This window comes from Strongylocentrotus purpuratus, unplaced genomic scaffold, assembly GCF_000002235.5.
Source record: "Strongylocentrotus purpuratus isolate Spur 01 unplaced genomic scaffold, Spur_5.0 spur5_scaffold_14, whole genome shotgun sequence".
Classification (NCBI taxonomy): domain Eukaryota; kingdom Metazoa; phylum Echinodermata; class Echinoidea; order Camarodonta; family Strongylocentrotidae; genus Strongylocentrotus; species Strongylocentrotus purpuratus.
This window is the reverse complement of record NW_022145599.1, coordinates 29,811,333-29,831,982: the sequence shown is the minus strand read 5'-3', so window position 1 is coordinate 29,831,982 and position 20,650 is coordinate 29,811,333. Positions and strand designations below refer to the sequence as shown.

General features: G+C 38.5%; 1 protein-coding gene across 2 annotated transcripts in view; it reads left to right on the top strand.

Annotated features, from left to right (window-relative positions):
* The window catches only part of LOC115923618, a 40,255-nt gene extending 22,244 nt beyond the window's left edge, over window positions 1–18,011 (top strand). For both annotated transcript variants that reach the window (XM_030984687.1, XM_030984688.1), the window contains 4 exons: window positions 3,179–3,368; window positions 5,725–9,025; window positions 11,985–12,065; window positions 17,388–18,011. In XM_030984687.1, coding sequence (XP_030840547.1) covers window positions 3,179–3,368; window positions 5,725–9,025; window positions 11,985–12,065; window positions 17,388–17,647 — 3,832 coding nt within the window. In that variant the 3' untranslated portion in view covers window positions 17,648–18,011. The remainder of the gene's footprint in view (window positions 1–3,178; window positions 3,369–5,724; window positions 9,026–11,984; window positions 12,066–17,387) is intronic.
* The last annotated feature ends 2,639 nt before the right edge of the window (window positions 18,012–20,650 follow it).

Here is a 20,650-nt window from a genome sequence, read left to right as displayed (position 1 = left end):
TTTTTACTACATGCAGGGCTCCACATTAAGCATTTTTTTCAAGTCAATAATCGCTTGTCGGACCTTTAACCATTCTTTTTAAATAAATACAGCCAAATTTGAAAATGAACTGGTCCAGCAGCTAATTGTGCTGGTCCCGAACCGTCGGACCAGTGGACCAGTGCTAGTGTGGAGCCCTGCTATACATGTCATTAGTGCTAGTGCATGTGATGCCCTGCTACATGTCATTATTGGTCATTCGACATGAGGTCGCCCACTATCGCGTTACACGTACATGGTAATTTTGCTGTTCATACTGTACACTTTATGTTGTACATGTATGTTAAAACCTTATATCTCAAAAAGTAAGACCTTATCATATAAAACGTATACATTTTCTGAAAGGAAATTCATTACGAAAATATGTCGTTTAAAAAATACCCCACCAGTTTTACATAGGATCCTATGTATATCAGGTGGTAGTCCAGATTCAGTCCGTTCGTTCTTTTTTATCCCCCACACACATCGCGGTCTCTCCACTGATCGCGCAATCCCCAAATTTCCGTCCACACGAATTCAGGACCCAGATTTAGAGGAATGGCTAGGTCTACTTTCAACGTTGAGGGTGTGTTATTTTACCAGCTGATTGGGTGCGCTAAACGAAAACGGTACAGAGGCTGGACTAATCAGGTGGGGAATTGGAACCCCGATTTCGTTCTCCTCATTTAAAATGTGGTCAGCGCCTTATCAGCTGCGGAAGAGAGATTATGGTATTAGATTGCAGCTGCACTCTTCACTATCTTACGTAATAGAGTAAACAAACTCTTACTGGGGCTCTGCCTGAAAGGAAAGGAGAAGTAGGAAATATATATTTTACTTGTTTTAAGATAATTTCATGTCCAAAAGTCACTCAGGATGTAGATGAAAACCAAAATGAAAATTTGAACGAAGTGAAATGACCCAGAATTGGCAAAAATATTAAAAATTTCAACTCTGAAAACTAACCCGTCGAGGCCAGTGCAGGTTTCTTTTTCACCATTCCTCTCTCCCTCAATCATGCTTTATCTCTCTCCCTGTCAAGGTCGCTTCTCCATTACATTGCCCAGCGCTTTTGTTTATTCTAGGTTTACTGCTATCTCAGATGTCTGGTAGAGGTGGAGAGCAAAAGGGGGTTTGAAGTTTAAACACTGAATTTTCGTCATGTTAATAAGGAATTCAAATCTGCACTCAGAAACCCATTTAGGTGGAAGAGGAGATTGTTGGATGACCTTGACTTTGAAAAATATGATTTTTTTTGTGTTGTGTTATTGTCCCGATCATAAAAACTTTGCACATCCTCACATGGCCCCCAAAATATCATATTGTTTAGAAGACACTTAGACCTTTTCAACAATATATAATTGTCTTGGTTTTTCTTCTTTTTTTTTTTTTACTGTAAACCCAGAAAAATAGATGATTCAATTTTTCAAAAAATGCCATAAATTTATAGTGACTTGTACACAGAATGCAGCTTTCAGCTGTTCCAACCCTTGAAAATGGCATTAATTGGCTATAGAACACCCTAAATCTGTTAAAACCTATCTCTTTGATATTAAATGAATATAAGGTTTTGGTTTGATAGCAAACATGTCTGAGAGAAATTTCTTAGTATATTGAAAAATAGAGATTTTGAGCCAAAAAGTTTAAGTGACAACACCCTAAATATGCAAGTTTAGGGTGTATTTCATAAATTTTGGGCACCAAGATCAGACAAACCTAATGTTCACTGATTGATCAATAATAAAGAGGGACATGTCGGCTTTTATATAAAACCATATTTGCCTTCATACCTCATGTATTTACAAAGATATTAAGGTTTAAAAAAATAGCACAAAAGTTTGAATTTTGCCATTGACTTTGTACACGTGGCACCGCTTCCGGCACTACCCTTGATGTTTCTTATTAAAAATGTTATAACTCCACCGTAGAACAACATATGACTTTGAAACTTCCTTTGTAGATACCTTTGTAGATAGCCAATTAACTAAGCTTCAGAATGATACCGAACTTGTTGGCAAAGCTTTAATTGTTCAGAAATAAATTAGTAATTACATCAGCAAACAACAGAAAAGTGTAACAGCACCACCTTTTTAGTGGGCAACCTTATGACACATGACCTACTACATATAGTGCCCCTATGGTGTCGGATGTACGCGGTGTTGGATGTACATTGTACCTCAGACACCATTATATCTCAATTTTAAGGAAACGTGGAGTAAAGGTTTGGTGGTTGGTACATTCCTTTTAACAAACTCACATTTTATTCTAGTTTATTTAATTACCTGGTAGACTTGCTCTGGATTTTTTAAGAAAATTTAAAGATAGATGTTTTCGGTGTCGGACGTACATTGGTATTAGTACCCCACTTTGTACAAGCTGTCGTATCAAAACGAGAGTTTGGTACTCAAAGTTGTACTTAATTTTAAAACCTCTACATTGGACATAAATGAAAACATGTTTATAATAGATTTCATGTTTGTACTGGTCAGAAAATGACTAACATACATTTTGCCAACTTTTTCTAAAAATCTGTGAAAATTTCACACCATTTCAGACACTGGGTTTTCAATTAAATCTCATTACAAAAGTCTGTTTAATCATATATTTATGTAAATATAAGTCCTCTACTTTAGTTTGAGATAATATTTGAACATATTTGACGCATTTGAAAATTTGAGCTCTGGGTTAACCATTTTACGGAATTCCCCAAAGGAGACACAAAAAATGAGTGTGTCACGAATTTATGGAAACATCCATCTGTTATATGGCAAGGACTAGTAATTATGCCATGCTTGAGAGCTGGACTAGGATAAAGCAAATGGATATATGGATATTTTCAGTATTGATTACGCAAGCGATATGTGATCCTTTCATTTAACAGTTTGCTTGATCCAATGTTTTACATCATGGGCCATTTTTAATTTTCAGAGTTTTGAAATTTTGATTTTTTTTTTTCCCATTACTTTTGGGGAACCTCACCCACCCACCCCATTTCTGATTAAACAAGATTAATTTGTGTTTCCTTTTTCACCCCTTTTAGGAAAAAGGGGGAATTTAGATTTTCTATTTTTTGTATTATTAAGCTACATGTAATTTCAGGTTTGGCTAAACTGGGGCAAAAAAAAAGATTGCAGCATATATTTTGTCTCATATGTAACAGAATTGATGCATCAAGTGAAGGGAGCTGCTTGGCAAGATACATCAATGATGAAGAAACCAAGCCCAACTGCAGAATGAAGAAACTTGTATTCAACAATGTTCCCCATCTGTGTTTGTTTGCACTGACTGACATCAATCAAGGAGCTGAACTTAGATACAACTATGGAGAGGATGACTACCCATGGCGCAAGGTACTGGCACATGTTTCAAATCCGTATGTTGTTTTGAACCTCAACAATGCTTATCAGTTGAAGCTTGTGAAGCCCTAAATGCACTTTCCTACAAGCTCTTTGAGATACATAATTGTTTTATCACCCACTTTGCTTGCCTTCACCTCTATAATTATTCTAAATTCATAATCATTTAATTCACTAATTCATCATCTTCCACTTCAAACTGCTAGGTTTCGGTCTGTTTAATTAACCAAAAGTGCTAAAGACGGCATTGGAGAAGAGGTAGAACTGCCCCCTCACTTTCAAGGGGGGGGGGGGTGGCAAGAGTTTCACAACACTTTTGTATCACATGGTGGCACTGAAACATCTTATGTGGTGTTCTTTGCCATCTGAAAAGGCCCTATTACTGGAAATGAAAAAAGAAGGTTCTCACTTCTCACTTCTCAAACTATTTTTGCCCTTATTGCAAAATGTTTGCCGGCGGTCATTGCCCATAGGAAAGTTTTGCGCTTGCGATATACTCCTGCTGCTGACTTGTGGCAGGTCTGCGTCAGACCTGCCGCAGGTTTTAGCTGCAAATTAGTTGTTGTGGCTGATTTGTGGCAGACCTGCGGCATACTTTTAATCATGAATATTTATGACTTCCATGCCTGTGGCTGACTTGCGGCATACTTGCTGCAAACCTGCGGCACACTTTTAATCATGAATATTCATGACTTCCATGACTACAGCTGACCTGCAGCATATTTGTGGCAGACTTCTGGCATACTTATGGCAGAACTCTGACTCTGACATACTTGCAGCAGACCTGTGGCACACTTTTAATCATGAATATTCATGACCTGTGGCTGAGTGTGGCATACTTCCGGCATACTTGTGGCATACTTGCGGCAGACCTGTGGCATACTTGCGGCAGACCTGTGGCATGATTGGGGCAGACCTTCGGCAAACCTGTGGCAGACCTCCGGCATACCTCCGGCAGACCTGCGGCATATTTGCGGCATACTTGCAGCAGAAGTCAGTATTCTTTCTGGCTCATATGAGGATATTATTTGACTTTAATAAAATATCCATTCCATACAGAAATTTTTTAATGGTTGGTCATACAATGTCACCCAGGTCAGCTTTCTGAGTGAGGTATGCTGCACAGTCTTCCACAAAGTTTTGTTCTGGGACTCACTCTGGCACAGTGCTTGCGGCTGACTTTGAGTCTGCAGCAGGCCTGCCGCATACTTTTAATTTTCCTATGGTGGTCATTTGCCTCCCACCCCCTCCCCCCCCCCCCTCCCCCAACTCCCCCAACTTTTCAAGTAGCTGCTGTGCCTGTAAAGGATTAACCCTAATCCCATTGGGCTTTTTGAGGGTCTTGAAACCATTGGGGGGGGGGGGCTATTTTGGCCCCCCCCCCCCCCCCCTCTGATCTCGGCCGTTGATCGCGCGTTCGCGCCGAAATTCGGCATGCACATAGTCTGTGACGTTAACTCTTAGATTGCATAGTTAAATTTGTCAAAAATCCCTTCATTATGCTAATTAGGCACTAATTATGCATAATTATGCATGAATTCTAATTAAGAGTAATTAATCACTTCATGAAGCTCTAAATGTGCTGAATTTTGGTTTAGATACTCTTAGTAATGTTTCAGACAGATTATTGAGAAGAAAAAAAATGCCATCAAATTTTTTTTCTTATGTATTTTATTGTTTTTGTGAATTTCTTATGTATTTCTTTGTTTTTTTGGCCTTATTATGTCTATTGTTTTTCCGAGGTAAATTGTTGGGGACATTATTAGAGTCATAAAAAGTACATTTTTTATCAATTTCATCCATTAAAATGAAAATTAGACAAGGATTTATGAATATTTAGTGAAAACACAATTTACTTTGACTTTGTACATAAAATCATGTTTTTTACTCAAATTTGGCTTGGCGAATTTTTTTCAAGTGCGCATAGCGTCGGTACCGTATACCCGGTCGTCGCAAATTTGGTCTCAAAAGTTGCGCGAGACTTGAAACTAAAAAGTCAAAAAAATTCATGGCGCGAGCTTTTCACGTTTCAGAATTATCGTGAAAAATGTCGAGGGGGGGCCAAAAAAAGCCCCCCCCCCCCCCCAATGGGAATAGGGTTAAGCCAAGTTTTTGGCAAAGGGAGCAACAATTTTTGTACAATTACACAAAATCCGCTTGCACTGTAATTTTCCATAGAAAGAGTGTAATTTGCTTTGTTTATACAGTATTGAATTATCCTATTGTTATATACAAAGTGGTCCCTTTTTCATTCAAACATGCATTTTATAAGAAATACGTCAAATTCTTTGGCATCAACATCATAATCAGTACAAATGTCCTTTATTTTCCTTTTTATCCACTTTTGTAGGTTGATGTTACAACCAAGCCTGTTACAACCAAACCAACTAGTCTAGGTGAAACTAGTCCTTTGAACCTAGCTATTAGACATGGTGAGTTGTCTAATGCTGCCACTCCGGATCTTCAGCATAAGGGAGAAAGGCAAAGTAGGAGTGTCCATCACGAAGACAGTGATCCATGCAAACCCAGTAAAGCCCTCAGACGAGTTGAGTTTCCACATGCCACCTCTACTTTTGCAGACACTGAGGCATATTCGGCTGGTAAAACAAGTCCCCATCTGGAGGAATGTCAACCACTTAAATCCAGTCTCTCTGCCGATGTTGAGCCAGCTGCCTCTGCCAGTCTAGGTGAAACAAGTCCCTTGGACCAAGCTGTTAGACATGGTGAGTTGTCTAATGCTGCCACTCCGGATCTTCAGCATGAGGGAGAAAGGCAAAGTAGGAGTGTCCATCACGAAGACAGTGATCCATGCAAACCGAGTAAAGCCCTCAGACGAGTTGAGTTTCCACATGCCACCTCTACTTTTGCAGACACTGAGGCATATTCGGCTGTTAAATCAAGTCCCCATCTGGAGGAATGTCAACCACTTAAATCCAGTCTCTCTGCCGATGTTGAGCCAGCTGCCACTGCCAGTCTAGGTGAAACAAGTCCTTTGGACCAAGCTGTTAGACATGGTGAGTTGTCTAATGCTGCCACTCCGCATCTTCAGCATGAGGGAGAAAGGCAAAGTAGGAGTGTCCATCACGAAGACAGTGATCCATGCAAACCCAGTAAAGCCCTCAGACAAGTTGAGTTTCCACATGCCACCTCTACTTTTGCAGACACTGAGGCATATTCGGCTGGTAAAACAAGTCCCCATCTGGAGGAATGTCAACCACTTAAATCCAGTCTCTCTGCCGATGTTGAGCCAGCTGCCACTGCCAGTCTAGGTGAAACAAGTCCCTTGGACCAAGCTGTTAGACATGGTGAGTTGTCTAATGCTGCCACTCCGGATCTTCAGCATGAGGGAGAAAGGCAAAGTAGGAGTGTCCATCACGAAGACAGTGATCCATGCAAACCCAGTAAAGCCCTCAGACAAGTTGAGTTTCCACATGCCACCTCTACTTTTGCAGACACTGAGGCATATTCGGCTGGTAATACAAGCTCCCATCTGGAGGAATGTCAACCACCTAAATCCAGTCTATTTGCCGGTGTTGAGCCACCAGTCACTGCAAGTCTGAGCATGCAGACACTTCCAATTGCCAGTAATTGTTACAGTGCCAACCAAATAGTGACGTCATCTAATGCCACAGCTGTGATTATTGACAGTGATTCTGAAGAATCAGAACCCGATGATCCCGATTATGTACATGACCCTGATTATGTACCAGACTCTGCAAGTGATGGTGATGTTAGCTGTTCTGATGACATCTTGCAGATTCCAGAAACTAGACGCAGAAAAAAAAATTCCCCCGTTGTTGATAGTGATGATGGTAGTGTTGAGTTTGACTGTGAGCCTAGAGAATCCAATGGGGCAAACAATCAACAGGCTGAATCTTCCGATTGTCAAAATCCCAAGGTCTCCAGCTCTTCATGTGAGCAATCTGACATTGAGGTCCTCTGCACATCAAACGAAGAGGAAAGACGCAGGTGGGATAAGCCACAGTTCTGTCCCTTTTGTTTGGTGGGGCAAAAGAAGTTGCCTCGACATCTTACTACAGAGCACAAATATGAACCACAGGTCAATGAATGGCTTGGAACAAAAGAGCCAAAGAAACGTGCAAAGCTCCTGACGCTCATGAGGAATTACGGGAATTTTCTCCATAATCATAAAGTTCTAGAGGAGGGAAAAGGTACACTCATAGTTGTTTATCGGCCAAAATACAAGGCTAATGCTCGAGACTATTTGCCTTGCACAAGATGCTACGGCTACTTTGCGAAAAGTGACCTGTGGAAACACAAATGCAGCCAGGCAACTGATGAATCAGATGCTACTGATGAACCCGTTAAAAAGAAACGAAGGACTGGACTTGCAAAGGCAAGTAGAATGATGCTGCCTATCACTCCTGGAGTAAGCAAGAGAACACATGAAATTTTAGCCACCATGAAGGATGACAACATAGCTAGGGTGGTCAGGTCGGACAGGCTAATACAATTGTTTGGTGAAAAGCTGACTCTGAAGCATGGACACACCAGGGACCAGGAGGGGTATATTAGGCAGCGATTACGTGAGCTGGCACGGATGTTGTTGGAATATAGAATTCTCACAGAGCAGCCAAATGCTCAAATGGAAGACCTTATATGCCCAAAGAAATTCCATGACGTAGTTAAGGCTACAAGACAAGCTTCAGGATTCAATGGAGACGATAACATCTACACAACTCCAAGCCTGGCTCTAAAGATTGGGCACAGTCTAAAGACATGCACTGAGATACTTCGAGGGGAAGCTCTTGTGTCTGGTGATGAAGCGGTTGAAAAGAAATCCAGAGCAGTTGCTGAATTGTACAGTTTGCACTGGGAGGGGGAGGTGAGCCACCACGCTCTGAGAACCCTTGAAGAAGCCAAACGCAACAACCCCAAGATACTCCCATTGACAGAAGATGTTGTGAAGCTATCTAGGTACCTTCAAAACCAGGCAAAGACAAATCATGAAGAGCTACTGAGGTCGTCTGGGTCTGAAATGCAGAAAGCATGGGTGAAATTAGCTGAAGTCCTGCTGTCTCAAGTAATCGTCTTCAACAGAAAACGATCAGGCGAGGTGTCAAGAATGACACTGAATGATTACAACAAATGTGCTAGAGGGGAGACATGTATAGTAGATGGGGCCCTGTCTGTAGTTGAGAAGGCACTGTGTAAGGCACTATGGAGAGTAGAAATAATTGGGAAACGTTCCCGCACTGTTCCTATTCTCTTAACCACCAAAATGAAGGCAGATCTTGACACTCTAACTGAATGTAGAAAAGAGGCAGGCTTAGATCACAACAAGTACCTGTTTGGTATGCCGGGAGGTTCTGGTCATCTGCGTGGAACAGACACTCTTCGAAATCATTCAGCAAGGTGCGAAGCAAAAAACCCGGAACTTCTGCGAGCTACCAGACTTCGGAAACACATAGCTACAGTATCTCAAGTAATGAACTTGCAGGACAACGAGCTGGACATACTCGCAGGCTTTCTTGGACATGACGTACGGACACATCGAGAGTATTACCGCCTACCAGACTCAACTCTGCAGGTAGCTAAACTCTCCAAAGTACTGCTGAAGATGGAGAGTGGGGACATCAGTGGTCTAGCTGGAAAGAGCCTGAAGGATGTGCATGTGGGATCTGATGAGGGTATGAAATTTTAGCCAGTGTTGGAATTGAGAACTTTGTTCCTAAGACAAATATCAAGATGCAGGATTTTATGGCTTAGACAAAATTTTTCATTAGGGGATGACATGTACCTGCAATAGATAAGCAACAAAATGGTGTCAAATATAAGTATGACAGCCTTTTTTTTTTCTAGCCGCTTAAATTCTTATCTAGCAAACTGGTCTTGACTCTGCACCTCTGTATCTTTGTACTGTCCGTGAACACAAAGTCTCAACTCCATCATGACCAAAAAATAAGATTCACTAATTGTATGGCCAATGAACCAATAACAGATTGTTTAGCCTGATTAACCCCATTGGGCGGAATGTATCTAAGGGTATGATGCTCAGAAAATGTCCCCAAAGTAGAAATTATGCTTATTTTCTGGAAATTGATATGTACTTTTCAGAAGATGATTTCTTACATGCAAAAAGATCTTTTCAGGAAATGGTATGATACATAATCTGGGGGACATTTACGTTTAGTAAACACTGTATGGGTATTTATGTATAGCATGTCATGAACTGATTCTTGACAAAAGAAACCCATATTGACAAAGATAGTCATAGTACCGCTTAGGGCCTGTTTCGAAAGTGATTTTTTTCTCTAACGTTTACACTCTTGGTTTTTTTGGACGGGTTCACATGTACATGTACACTGTAATAAGATCTTCTTATTCGCTCATAGTTATCACTATCAATTATGACAGCTAAGGCTAGTATTAAAGACTGGCTCCACTCCAGAAAAATCTTTTTATTGAAAGCAGAAAAATCAGACGAACAGATTAAAAAAAGTTTGAAGCAAATCGGAAAATGAATAAGAAAGTTATGACTATTTTAATGATATTGAAAAATCCATTTCGACATTGATTTTTCACGCAAATTGGCAACCTTTGGTCACGTGTGATGACGTACATCATGCACTTCTCGACTGTTAGCTTACGGATATTCTATTATTATCATCATTGTTTTTAAGAATCCGTTTTAATCTTTAAACGTAAAGTCACTTTTCTTATCGATGTGTTCATGAAGTTCAAAACCATCAGCGAACGTAACTTTAGCTAATGAATTCCATGTAGAAAAATAAAAGGTATTATGTTTGGATTTATAAGATTTAATATAATACATTTAAGATAAATAAAAAATAATTAATGAGAAATACTGTTATAAATGTTGATCTATTACTAATTACAGGAGAAAATAATGTCTTATTATTATTTACATATTTCCACTGATTTTACGATTATCCAATCTTGGAAAAAAATGGATTACCACTTTTATTCTTATGTATTTATTTGTTTTGACAATTTCTTATGTTTTATATTATTTTAATTGTTATGTATTTCTTTGTTCCATGATATTTGTGCCATTACATAGATCTTCAGTGAGAAATATTTGGATACCACAATCATTATTTTATAAAGTTATTTTAAATAAGTAGACGATCTAAACTTATCAATGAAAGCAGAAAATACACGAAATATGTAAATTTTATTATTTTTATTGTTTATTAAAATCATTATCCATTATAATTACTTTTATTATAATTGCTTTTCAATATTTGAACAATTGAATTATTGCATGCTAATGAATCCGTGCATTAATCGACGGAAATAGACTTTTGTTTAGCATTAAAGTGTTAACAAAGGATGGTATAAAACAATAAGGTATAATAAGTTGCTTGCAGAGAAGTGCATGATATACGTCATCACACGTGACCAAGGTTTGCCAATTTGCATTAAAAATCACTGTTGAAATCAATTTTTAAATTTCCTTTAAAAAATCATAACTTTCTTATTTTTTTGTTTTTGTTGATCTGTTTGTCTGATTTTTCTGATTTTAATAAGAACAAGATTTTTATGCCTCCGCCACCGTAAGGTGGTGCCGGAGGCATTATGTTTTCGGGTTGTCCGTCCGTCCGTCCGTCCGTCCGAAGCTCGTTACCGCGATAACTTAAGAACGCCTGAACGGATTGTTACCAAACTTGGGTCAAGTATACATGAGCATGTGAGGATGAAATGATTAGATTTTGGATGTAGGAGGTCAAAGGTCAAAGGTCACAGGGCCTAAAAACTTGTAAAAAATCAGCAAAAATAGATTGTTACCGCGATAAATTCAGAACAAATGAATAGATTTTCACCAAACTTTGCTCAAGTATGCATAAGCATGTGAGGATGAACTGATTAGATTTTGGGTTCATGAGGTCAAAGGTCAAAGGTCATGGGGCCTAAAAACTTGTAAAAAAATCAGCAAAAATAGCTTGTTACCGCGAAAACATCAGAACGAATGAACAGATTGTCACCGAATTTGGCTCAAGTATGTAGAAGTAGGTGAGGATGAACTGATTAGATTTTGAGGATATTATTGAACTTTTTTTCAGTTGCACGTCGGTGTATATTTTTGATCCCTTGGTGTTAGTGGGGCTTTCTGATCGCGTGATGGCGGAGGCATAAATTTCGACCGTGCGCGGACGAGGATTCATCTAGTTCTGGAGTGGATCCAGTCTTTAACTGCCCCTATCCCTGGAAGTGGGTGTGGTATGATTTATTTACAAAACTGGATTGTTACTTTGGTGATTAAAATTCTTTGGGTTTGATAAGCTCATTTTACGGTCAATTAATCCCAGTCACTTGCATTTCACTTTTTCACCTGTATCATCCTTGGTCACTCAGAGCAGGGTGGGCAAAGGTTAAAGTTTAAACTTTTGTTTATCATAGGGGATTTAGATTTATTATTAGACGTTCAGTGACATCTGTTAAGTATACACGTTAGGTGAAATGTCTACTCTAGTTTCACTTTTATGGACATGTACACGTTTACACATATTTTCGAAACAGGCCTAGTACTGATAAGTGGTTACAAGTTGTAGTACCTATCTTCCCTAGATAGAACTTGCAACATAAGTAATGTCGACTTGTATACTTTTGAAAAATTGTTTATAGAGTGCCTGTGCAGTTCTGATGATGGAAGTGAAGCAAGTGATAGTGAATCCGAGTTGTGCACACCCGTGGTAGAGGATAAAGGTAAGATTAGAGAATTCTAAGAACTTCATGAGCATTTTAGCAATTTAATGTAAATTTACTGAGTAGTGAGAAAAGAGCTTGTTACATGTACTGAAATGCTTGCCTGTTTATCTTTATTACCTCCACCAATGGAGGAGGTTATGTTTTTTGTTACGGTTGGTTTGTGTTCGTTCGTTCGGTAGTTATTTAGTTAGTTTGTCCTTGTGCAAAATAACTCCAAAAGTAGTTAACGGATTGAGATGAAACTTGCAGGAAAGGTTGGGAATGACAAAAATACCAATCTATTGAAGCTAAAATTTAGTTTTTAGTAAACCTCAAAAAAACATCAGCATTTCCTATGAAACCAAGTAAATTATATGCTGTGTTACCATATATGATATATTGCAGTCTAACACTTGTTTTAAGCAATACCAAAACCAAATTTGGAGACAAAAATACAGCACTCTGAATCCATCAGTTTCCGCAGCTCAAATAATTTTCTGGAATTTATTGCCTTTTCCTGGAATCTTCAATACTTGACATTCCTGTGATAAATGATGATCAATAAGCCTCATAATGACTCTGCTAGTTTATGCACTTATTTCAAAATCACAAAAAAAGGCTTCTTTGCGTGAGCAACGTTCTGGACGAGAAATAGGTGCCACTTTTGGTGTAGTCTGGTTGTCTGCTTCTTCTTCGCCATTTCTTGCCCGATTTCAATTCCGTTTTTGCTTAAAGACTGGCTCCACTCAAGAAAAATCTTGTTTTTAATGAAGCAGAAAAATGAGACGAACAGATTAAAAAAAGTTTGAAGCAAATCGAACAATGAATAACAGAGTTATGGCTACTTTAAAGGGGAGGTCTATGCGATAATTTACTTTAAAATTAATATAGGGCAAAAATCAAGCTTTCAGAAAATGTCTTACTTGACTCTGTAGACCCATGAATAAAGGAGTAATCACTGGAAAATCGATATAAGCAAAAGTTCTCGCACGAGCCAGTTTTACCCGAAATGCATTACGCTACACTGTCCGCATGACGTCAGTGTCGCACTTTTGTTGAGCAAGCAGTCAGAAATCCCACGGCTTGAGGTTCAAAACCAATATTTCTACATTTTTACATCAAAATTGTCAGCTCAAATATCTTGAATCAATTGAGCATATATCACCCTATGTGTCAAGGGTTTCAGAATCGGAAAAGTGGTCATTTTCCCCAAGAACTCATAAAATTTGTGCAGCTATACCCTTGAAACAAAAGTCACAGCAATATCTTGCATACAGCCAATGGAGAAAGTTCGCACATGTGCAGTCTTAGTGCGACAATGACATCACATGGCCATCGCACTTTGGCAATGCGAGAACTATTTTAGAAATACAGTCAACTCTGCCTAAGTCGAACTTGTCTATGTCGAATAATTGCCTAAGTCGAAATAAATTTCTGGACCAAATGACAACAAACCTGTGTTATTTACTTCTTCTAAGTCGAAATTCGCGTAAGTCGAACAAATTTTTGTGGTCCCAAGAGATTCGACTTAGGCGGAGTTACCTGTAATTACAATTACAAAATTGGAGCTTAAAAATCACAAAAGTAACGCCCGTGGATGAAAGTGGTATCAGAATGCTCCTTGATTTTCAAGCCGTAAAATAGATTTTTTAGGAAATCGTCTAGACTTCCCCTTTAATGATATTGAAAAATCTATTTTGACAGTGATTTCTCACGCAAATTGGCAACCTTTGGTCACGTGTGATGACGTACATCATGCACTACTTGAATGTTAGCTTATGGTATCTTATTATCATCATCATTGCTTTTAGCAATCCGTTTTAATTATTAAACACAAACTCACTTTTCTTATTGACGTCTTCATGAAGGTCAAATCCATCAGTGAACGTAACTTTAGCTAATAAATTCCATGTAGAAAAATAAAAGGTATTATGTTTGGATTTATAATATTTAATATAATACATTTAAGATAAATTATAATAAATAATAAGAAATATTGTTTTAACTGTTGATCTATTAATAATTACATGATAAAATAATGTCTTATTATTATTTACATATTTCCACTGATTTTACGATTGCAATCTTGAAGAAAAAAATTGATTTTCACTTTTATTCTTATGTATTTCTTTGTTTTTACAATTTCTTATGTTTTATATTAATTATTTTAATTGTTATGTATTTCTTTGTTCTATGATATTTGTGTCATTATATAAATCTTCAATGAGAAATATTTGGATACCAGGCTTATTTTATAAAGTTATTTCAAAAGAGTAGCCAACCTAAACTTATCAATGAAAGCAGAAAAAACATGAAATATGTAATTTTATTATGTTTATTGTTTATTAAATTCATAATCCATTATTATTGCTTTTATTATTATTGCTTTTCAATATTTGAACAAATGAATTATTGCATGCTTATGAATCCGTGCATTTATCGACGGAAAGAGACTTATGTTTATCATTGAAGCGTTAACAAATGATGGTATAAAACAATAAGGTATAATAAGTTACTTGCAGAGAAGTGCATGATATACGTCATCACACATGACCAAGGTTTGCCAATTTGCATGAAAGATCACTGTTGAAATCAATTTTTAGATTTCATTAAAAAAATCATAACTTTCTTATTTATGGTTGGATTTGCTTCAAACTTTTTTTGATCTGTTTGTCTGATTTTTCTGCTTTCAATAAAAACAATTTTTTTTTGGAGTGGAGTCAGTCTTTAATATGATAGCACTGGGTGGGGGCTTCGAAACTTCGACATAGAATTTTGAAACTCATTAAATATGCTAATTTATGTGCATATTTCAAATATTACAAAAAATGCTGCTTCTTTATCATTTCTTAACCGAATTTAATTCTGTTTGCTTTATGATAACACTGCTGGCTGGCAGATTCCCATCAAAAATTTCCATGTAAAAAAAAAACTTAGTTCATGAATGCATAGCAATGATCTGATGTATACATTTAGGGCAGTTGAAAGTGATCTTGCTTTTTCTTCATTTCCTCAGCTCCATGCACTGCATCCACCCTCCCCCTACTCCTCCCTTTGCTCATTCTCCATCTTCTTCCATCCACTATTCTTCTATTCCACTTTGCACTTATATATTCCCTTCTCCTCCTCCTCCTCCTCCTCCTCCTACTCCTACTCCTCCTTTCTCCTCAACTTCTCATTCATCCTTGCCTTCACCTGCTTTTCATCTGTCTGATCCTCTTCCCCGTCTTCCTATTGTTCTGCATCCCCATTTTCGTTTTATGATATATTTTTTTCTTACTTCATTATTTGTCCTCTTGTTCCTCTTCCTCATTCTTCTTATTTTAGTTTATGTTTAGGAATATATGAATAAGTTCTTGTGCATTTTCATTTTTTCCCCTATTTTTCATTTATGGGGTGGGGTGGGGGGGGGGAGGATACTCATCAGGGGACTGACCTCTTAGTAAGTACATCAACTCATTACTCTGATTTGTCTATGATGATTTATAAATAGCCCTTTTTTGTCATATTAATGCTTAATTCTTTCTGTTAGTCAAATAACTAACTCTGCTAATTAAAAAAAATCTGGCAAAACTTCAAAGGCACCCCAGGAAAGTACAAAGTATGCGGACACCTTCCGGCAGACCTTTGGTAGACTTGCCGCATACTAAAAATAAGCGGGAAATCTACCGAAGGTCTGCCGTTAAAGTTTTTGTTTAGGAAGCTCTCATTTCTCTATTTCTCAATCAACTTTTGATACAACTTGATACAAATGATCCTTGGGTAATACAAGATGTGACGTATTGATGATTATGATGAAGTCAAATGTCATCTGTTGGTCAAAAGGTCAAGTGAAATAAGGTTATGTGGTTACAAAAATGTTAGATGCACTCATTTCTCTATTCCTTAACCCTTTGAGTGCTGGCCTGTGCTGCTGGTATCAATGAATCTGGTAGTATTCTTAAATGAGAAGGCTAATTAATCTCATTTAATTATTTGTTTGGGTTTTTATTCAAGGTACAAGGAAATATGATACCTTACTTCTTTGGATAATGTAAATATTTTTCTTGAAAACGCCAATTAAGAGTCTGTAATTTAGAGGTGAAAAGCCAACCTCATTTGCCAAAGCCTCATTATTGGGCTTCTGTAGAAGCCCGTCGCATCTTTTATTTTTTTTACTTGGTACAAATGATCCTTGGGTAATACCAGATGAAGAGTGATGATGATGTCCAAGATCATCTAGGGGTCAAAAGGTCAAATTTGTTAGTACATTAATAGTCTGTTTTAAAAAATGTTATAGGTTTTCTTTACTTCGGTTGCAGTTCTCTATTTCTCAATTATTTTGAAACTTAGTTCAAATGATCCTCGGGTAATACCAGATGTGGGGTGATCACAATGAGGTTAAAGGTCATCTAGGGGTCAAAAGGCCAAGTGATATAAGGCCTTGAGCCTTTGAAAGTTCTTATACATGTTTTAATATTGATCGCAAATTCAGGCGAGACTCATGGTCCGCGAACCACCTTGTTGATATCTCAAGATCTGCAGGTATATCCTTGGAGGACAATACTTTGATTTGATTTGGGGGTCATGGGGTCAAAGGTCACAGAGGTCAATTTTTGAAAAAGACAGTTTTTTACAATATGTTGCACACAATTTGACATATGAACTTGTAACTTGGTGGGATGATAAAGTATAAGAAGAAAAAAATTTGGCTAGTAAATTGGGGTCAAGGAGCCAAAGGATAATTTATTGTAGAAAATAAGATTTTTTGTCTACATCAAGAACCGTGTGGCGGTTGGACCTCAAGTATGGAGTGAGAGCATATCCTATGGGGACAATAATTTGATTCCATTTTGGAGTCACAGGGTCAAAGGCCACAGAGGTCACTTAGTGGAGAAAAAAAACAATATCTTATATATAAAATTGTGACTCGGTGTTGAGGGTTGTGTATGACAAGACAAAATTATGCTGATATTTTGGGGTCATGGGTTAAAGTTCAAAGGTCATGGAGGTCAATATATTGTAAAAAAAAAATTATGTTGATATCTCAAGAACCGTGTGGCAGTTTGACATCAAACTTGCTGCTACATGTATATGGTTATTGTATAGTAATTTTCTTTTTTATTGATCATGCACTCGGCGGCGGCATATATTTTGGTTGAATATGGTCGAATATCCATCTATTTTTTATTTATTTTTTTAGTTTTATCCATCCTTTTTACTGTTCTACTCTGTTGCAAGTACAAATTGCATCCATTTCTTTGTTGGATGCCTGATGAGCATCTTATCATTGATGTGCTAGTTACAACAGAATTTGTGTAGGAATTTCATGAATTTCATCTTCTATATCCTTTTGTTAAGGTGATACAGATGTTGCTGAAACAGTAGGCACCAGCAAACGCCAGACAAAGAAGATGTGGAGTGATGCTGAGAAGGAAGCTGTCAACAGGCATCTGGGGATTTTCTTAAGAACAAGAAAACTTTGTGGAAAGGATCCAATCATCTCTGCGATGAAAGCTGATCCACGCATCTTCAAGGGTCGCACATGGACAAATATAAAGGATTTCGTGAGAAACCAAATTAGAAAACGAGACCCTTTAGGATTTCTTCAGAAATTTTAAATGAATGAGGTGTTACAGTCAGGCATGTTACCACAATTATGAGGTTCTTTGTATGTTCTTGGTTGAGCATTGCTTGTAGGGGAAGCTGTGCTTTAATGCTGAACTGATGTGCTGGCAGGTACAGTCTGGCAATTTTTCATTGTCTGCAGTTCACTAAGTTCACGAATGAAGGCATTTGTTTGAAAGACAGTAACTTTACCCTGAAATGCAAACTGTTATGCTGAGGGTTTCAAAAGTACAGGTATATAATATGATCTTGAAAGAAGAGTCGATCAAAAATAATTTCTTACAAGAAGCAGAAAAAATTGGCAAGCAAAACAAAAGAGTTTGCGGAATATTGGACAACTAATAACAAAGTTATGATTAATGACTTGAAAAAACGGGCAAATCACTGAAAATTTTCAGGGATGTTGCCAATTTGTTGATGTTATGGGTGCACAACTCACCATTCAATTCATATACCGTGTGTCTCAAAAAAAACGTAACACTTTTGAAATGGTTGCCAAATTGAGCATATATAATTTTATGAAAAAATGTTGATATGTATGGAAAGCTAAAGGACCAACCTTTCATATGATATGAAAAAATTAAAAAAAAAATCATGCTTCGATGGACAGTGTTCACTTAAGTTAGAGGTATGAAAATGGGCCTGCGCAGGATTTTTCCTTCCAATTTTGGACAGGTAAATTACTTGTAACTTACAAAATAAGGTCGATATGAGATATTCATGATCGATGGATCAAAAGGATATTTTGAATCAAAAGGATATTTTGAATACCTCGAATACCATTCCTTTTTCAGTGTTATTTATCAATCCCGAAACACCACCGCCCACCCCCCCCCCCCCACACACACACACACACACACACACTTCCACCCACTCCCATCTCATTGTATCATTGATCTGGTAGATGTGAACGGGATTAAGGAAGAATGGGAAAATGTTAAATTGAAATACCGTATTCAAAATCATAATTGACATTATGCAACCCACTCTCCTCCCCCCCACAACCTTTTCCCATCCCATCACCTACCCCTTGCCTTTTCTTTATCAGTTTTCTTCCGTAAGTTTGGTGGATCATCAATCACATTTTATTCAGGTTTTATGAATGACCCAAACATGTAATAGCTAAGTACATCATTCATTATGCATTGAAAATACCAGACCCCTTCTCTTTCCCCACATTTGAACTTGTTATCACCTGTCCATGGAATACCGTATGACATTGCATTGTTATTCTTCATTGGCCTGAACACTGAGTAGCCAGAAACTGTTACATAATCCTCTTTATCCAAAATCACTGTTTAATACTAAAACAAAGAGGCAAAAACATGGTATTACACATTACAGGTTTAAGAGTAAAAATAACTGCATTAAGTTGTTACATAGCCTTCAAACAGTCCATCTTATGCCATGTTGTCAGTATGGAACGACCCCAATTCACAAATCAGCAGCGTGCTTTCATGGTAACTGAGTATCATCGAACTAACAATGTTACAGCAGTCTGTCAGAGGTTCAGACAAGTCTACCCGGATGTACGCTGCCCTTCGCGTCTTACCGTGTACCGCAATGTCGCCAAGTACGAGGGAACGGGGACGAGCCATAATCTGAACCGAGGAAGATCAGGACGCCTCAGGACTGGACGATCGGCAGAGAATATTGAAGTGGTTCGTCAAGCCATTCAGGATCATCAGGATGGAGACATCAGCTGTCGGCGAAACCCTACAGATCTACCCCACGCCACCTTCAACAGGATCACGCTACTTGATCTTCACTACCACCCTTACCAGATGATCAAGAGACACGAGCTTCTCCCAGGAGATCGTCAGCGTCGCACAAGATTTTGTGAGTGGCTACTCCGAAGGCCGGCGCGATTCTTAGATGACTTGTTGATAGGGGACGAGTCCGGTTTCGCTCTCAATGCCCAGGTCAACACGCACAATCTTGTGGCATACCGGGATAAAGGGCATCCTCCAGAAGAGTTCGACTACCAAAGGAAGTACAACCGGTCCAAGGTGACGGTGTGGGCCGGTCTCACTGGCAGAGGGGACATCATTGGGCCCATCTTCTTTGACAACAATGTCAACGGTGAAGCCTATCTCCAGATGATAGATGGACATGTTGTCCCTGCCCTCGATAGAGTTGCAAGGTATCGCCGTGGCAGGAATGGACGGTTTCAACGCGTATGGTGGGCGCAAGATGGGGCACCTTGCCATCGCTCCAGGGATGTCACAGAGCGCCTCACCCAGCTCTTCGGTGATCGAGTGATATCCCTCAACCGCGAAGTTGAATGGCCTCCACGTTCACCTGACATGACGCCTCTCGACTTCTTCTTGTGGGGATGGCTCAAGGCCAAGGTCTACACCACACCTCCCGACACGCTGGATGATATCAAGGAGAGAATCACCCATGAGATTGATGTCCTTCGTCAAGACAGAGCCACAGTCAGGAGAGCTGTTCTGGACATGCTGAAACGGGCAAGATCGTGTATCGAGAGAGAAGGTGGACACGTCGATCATTAATGTGAAAGACTTTTATCTTTACCGGTACCCTTACTCAGTCGGTACTTTGAAAGCCTTGATATTCAATCAAGAAGAAAAGATAGCCATGTGGACTACTGAACTGATTACTTTTGTCAGATCTTTCATTTTAAGATGAACAAAGCAGTTTTAAATAAGAAAGAAATAAAAGAAACATGAAAATCTTTTAAAAAAAGATTTAACTTGTTTTTTGTCATGTCTGCCCTAATGTGTGTGTGTGTGTGTGTGCACGTGTGTGTATGTGTGTGCGCGTATATGTGTGTGTGTGTACGTGCGTGTGTGTGTGGTTTGTGTGCGTGTGATAATTGGTTTGAGCAATTGCTTGATGGAATTAATGTTTCAGTGATTTATCGATTGATTTCAATGATCAAAATGAGTGACTGGTTAATTTGATTATTAATGGAAAAAATGATCCACCAAACTTTCGGAAGAAAACTGATAAAAAAGCAAGGAGTAGGTGAG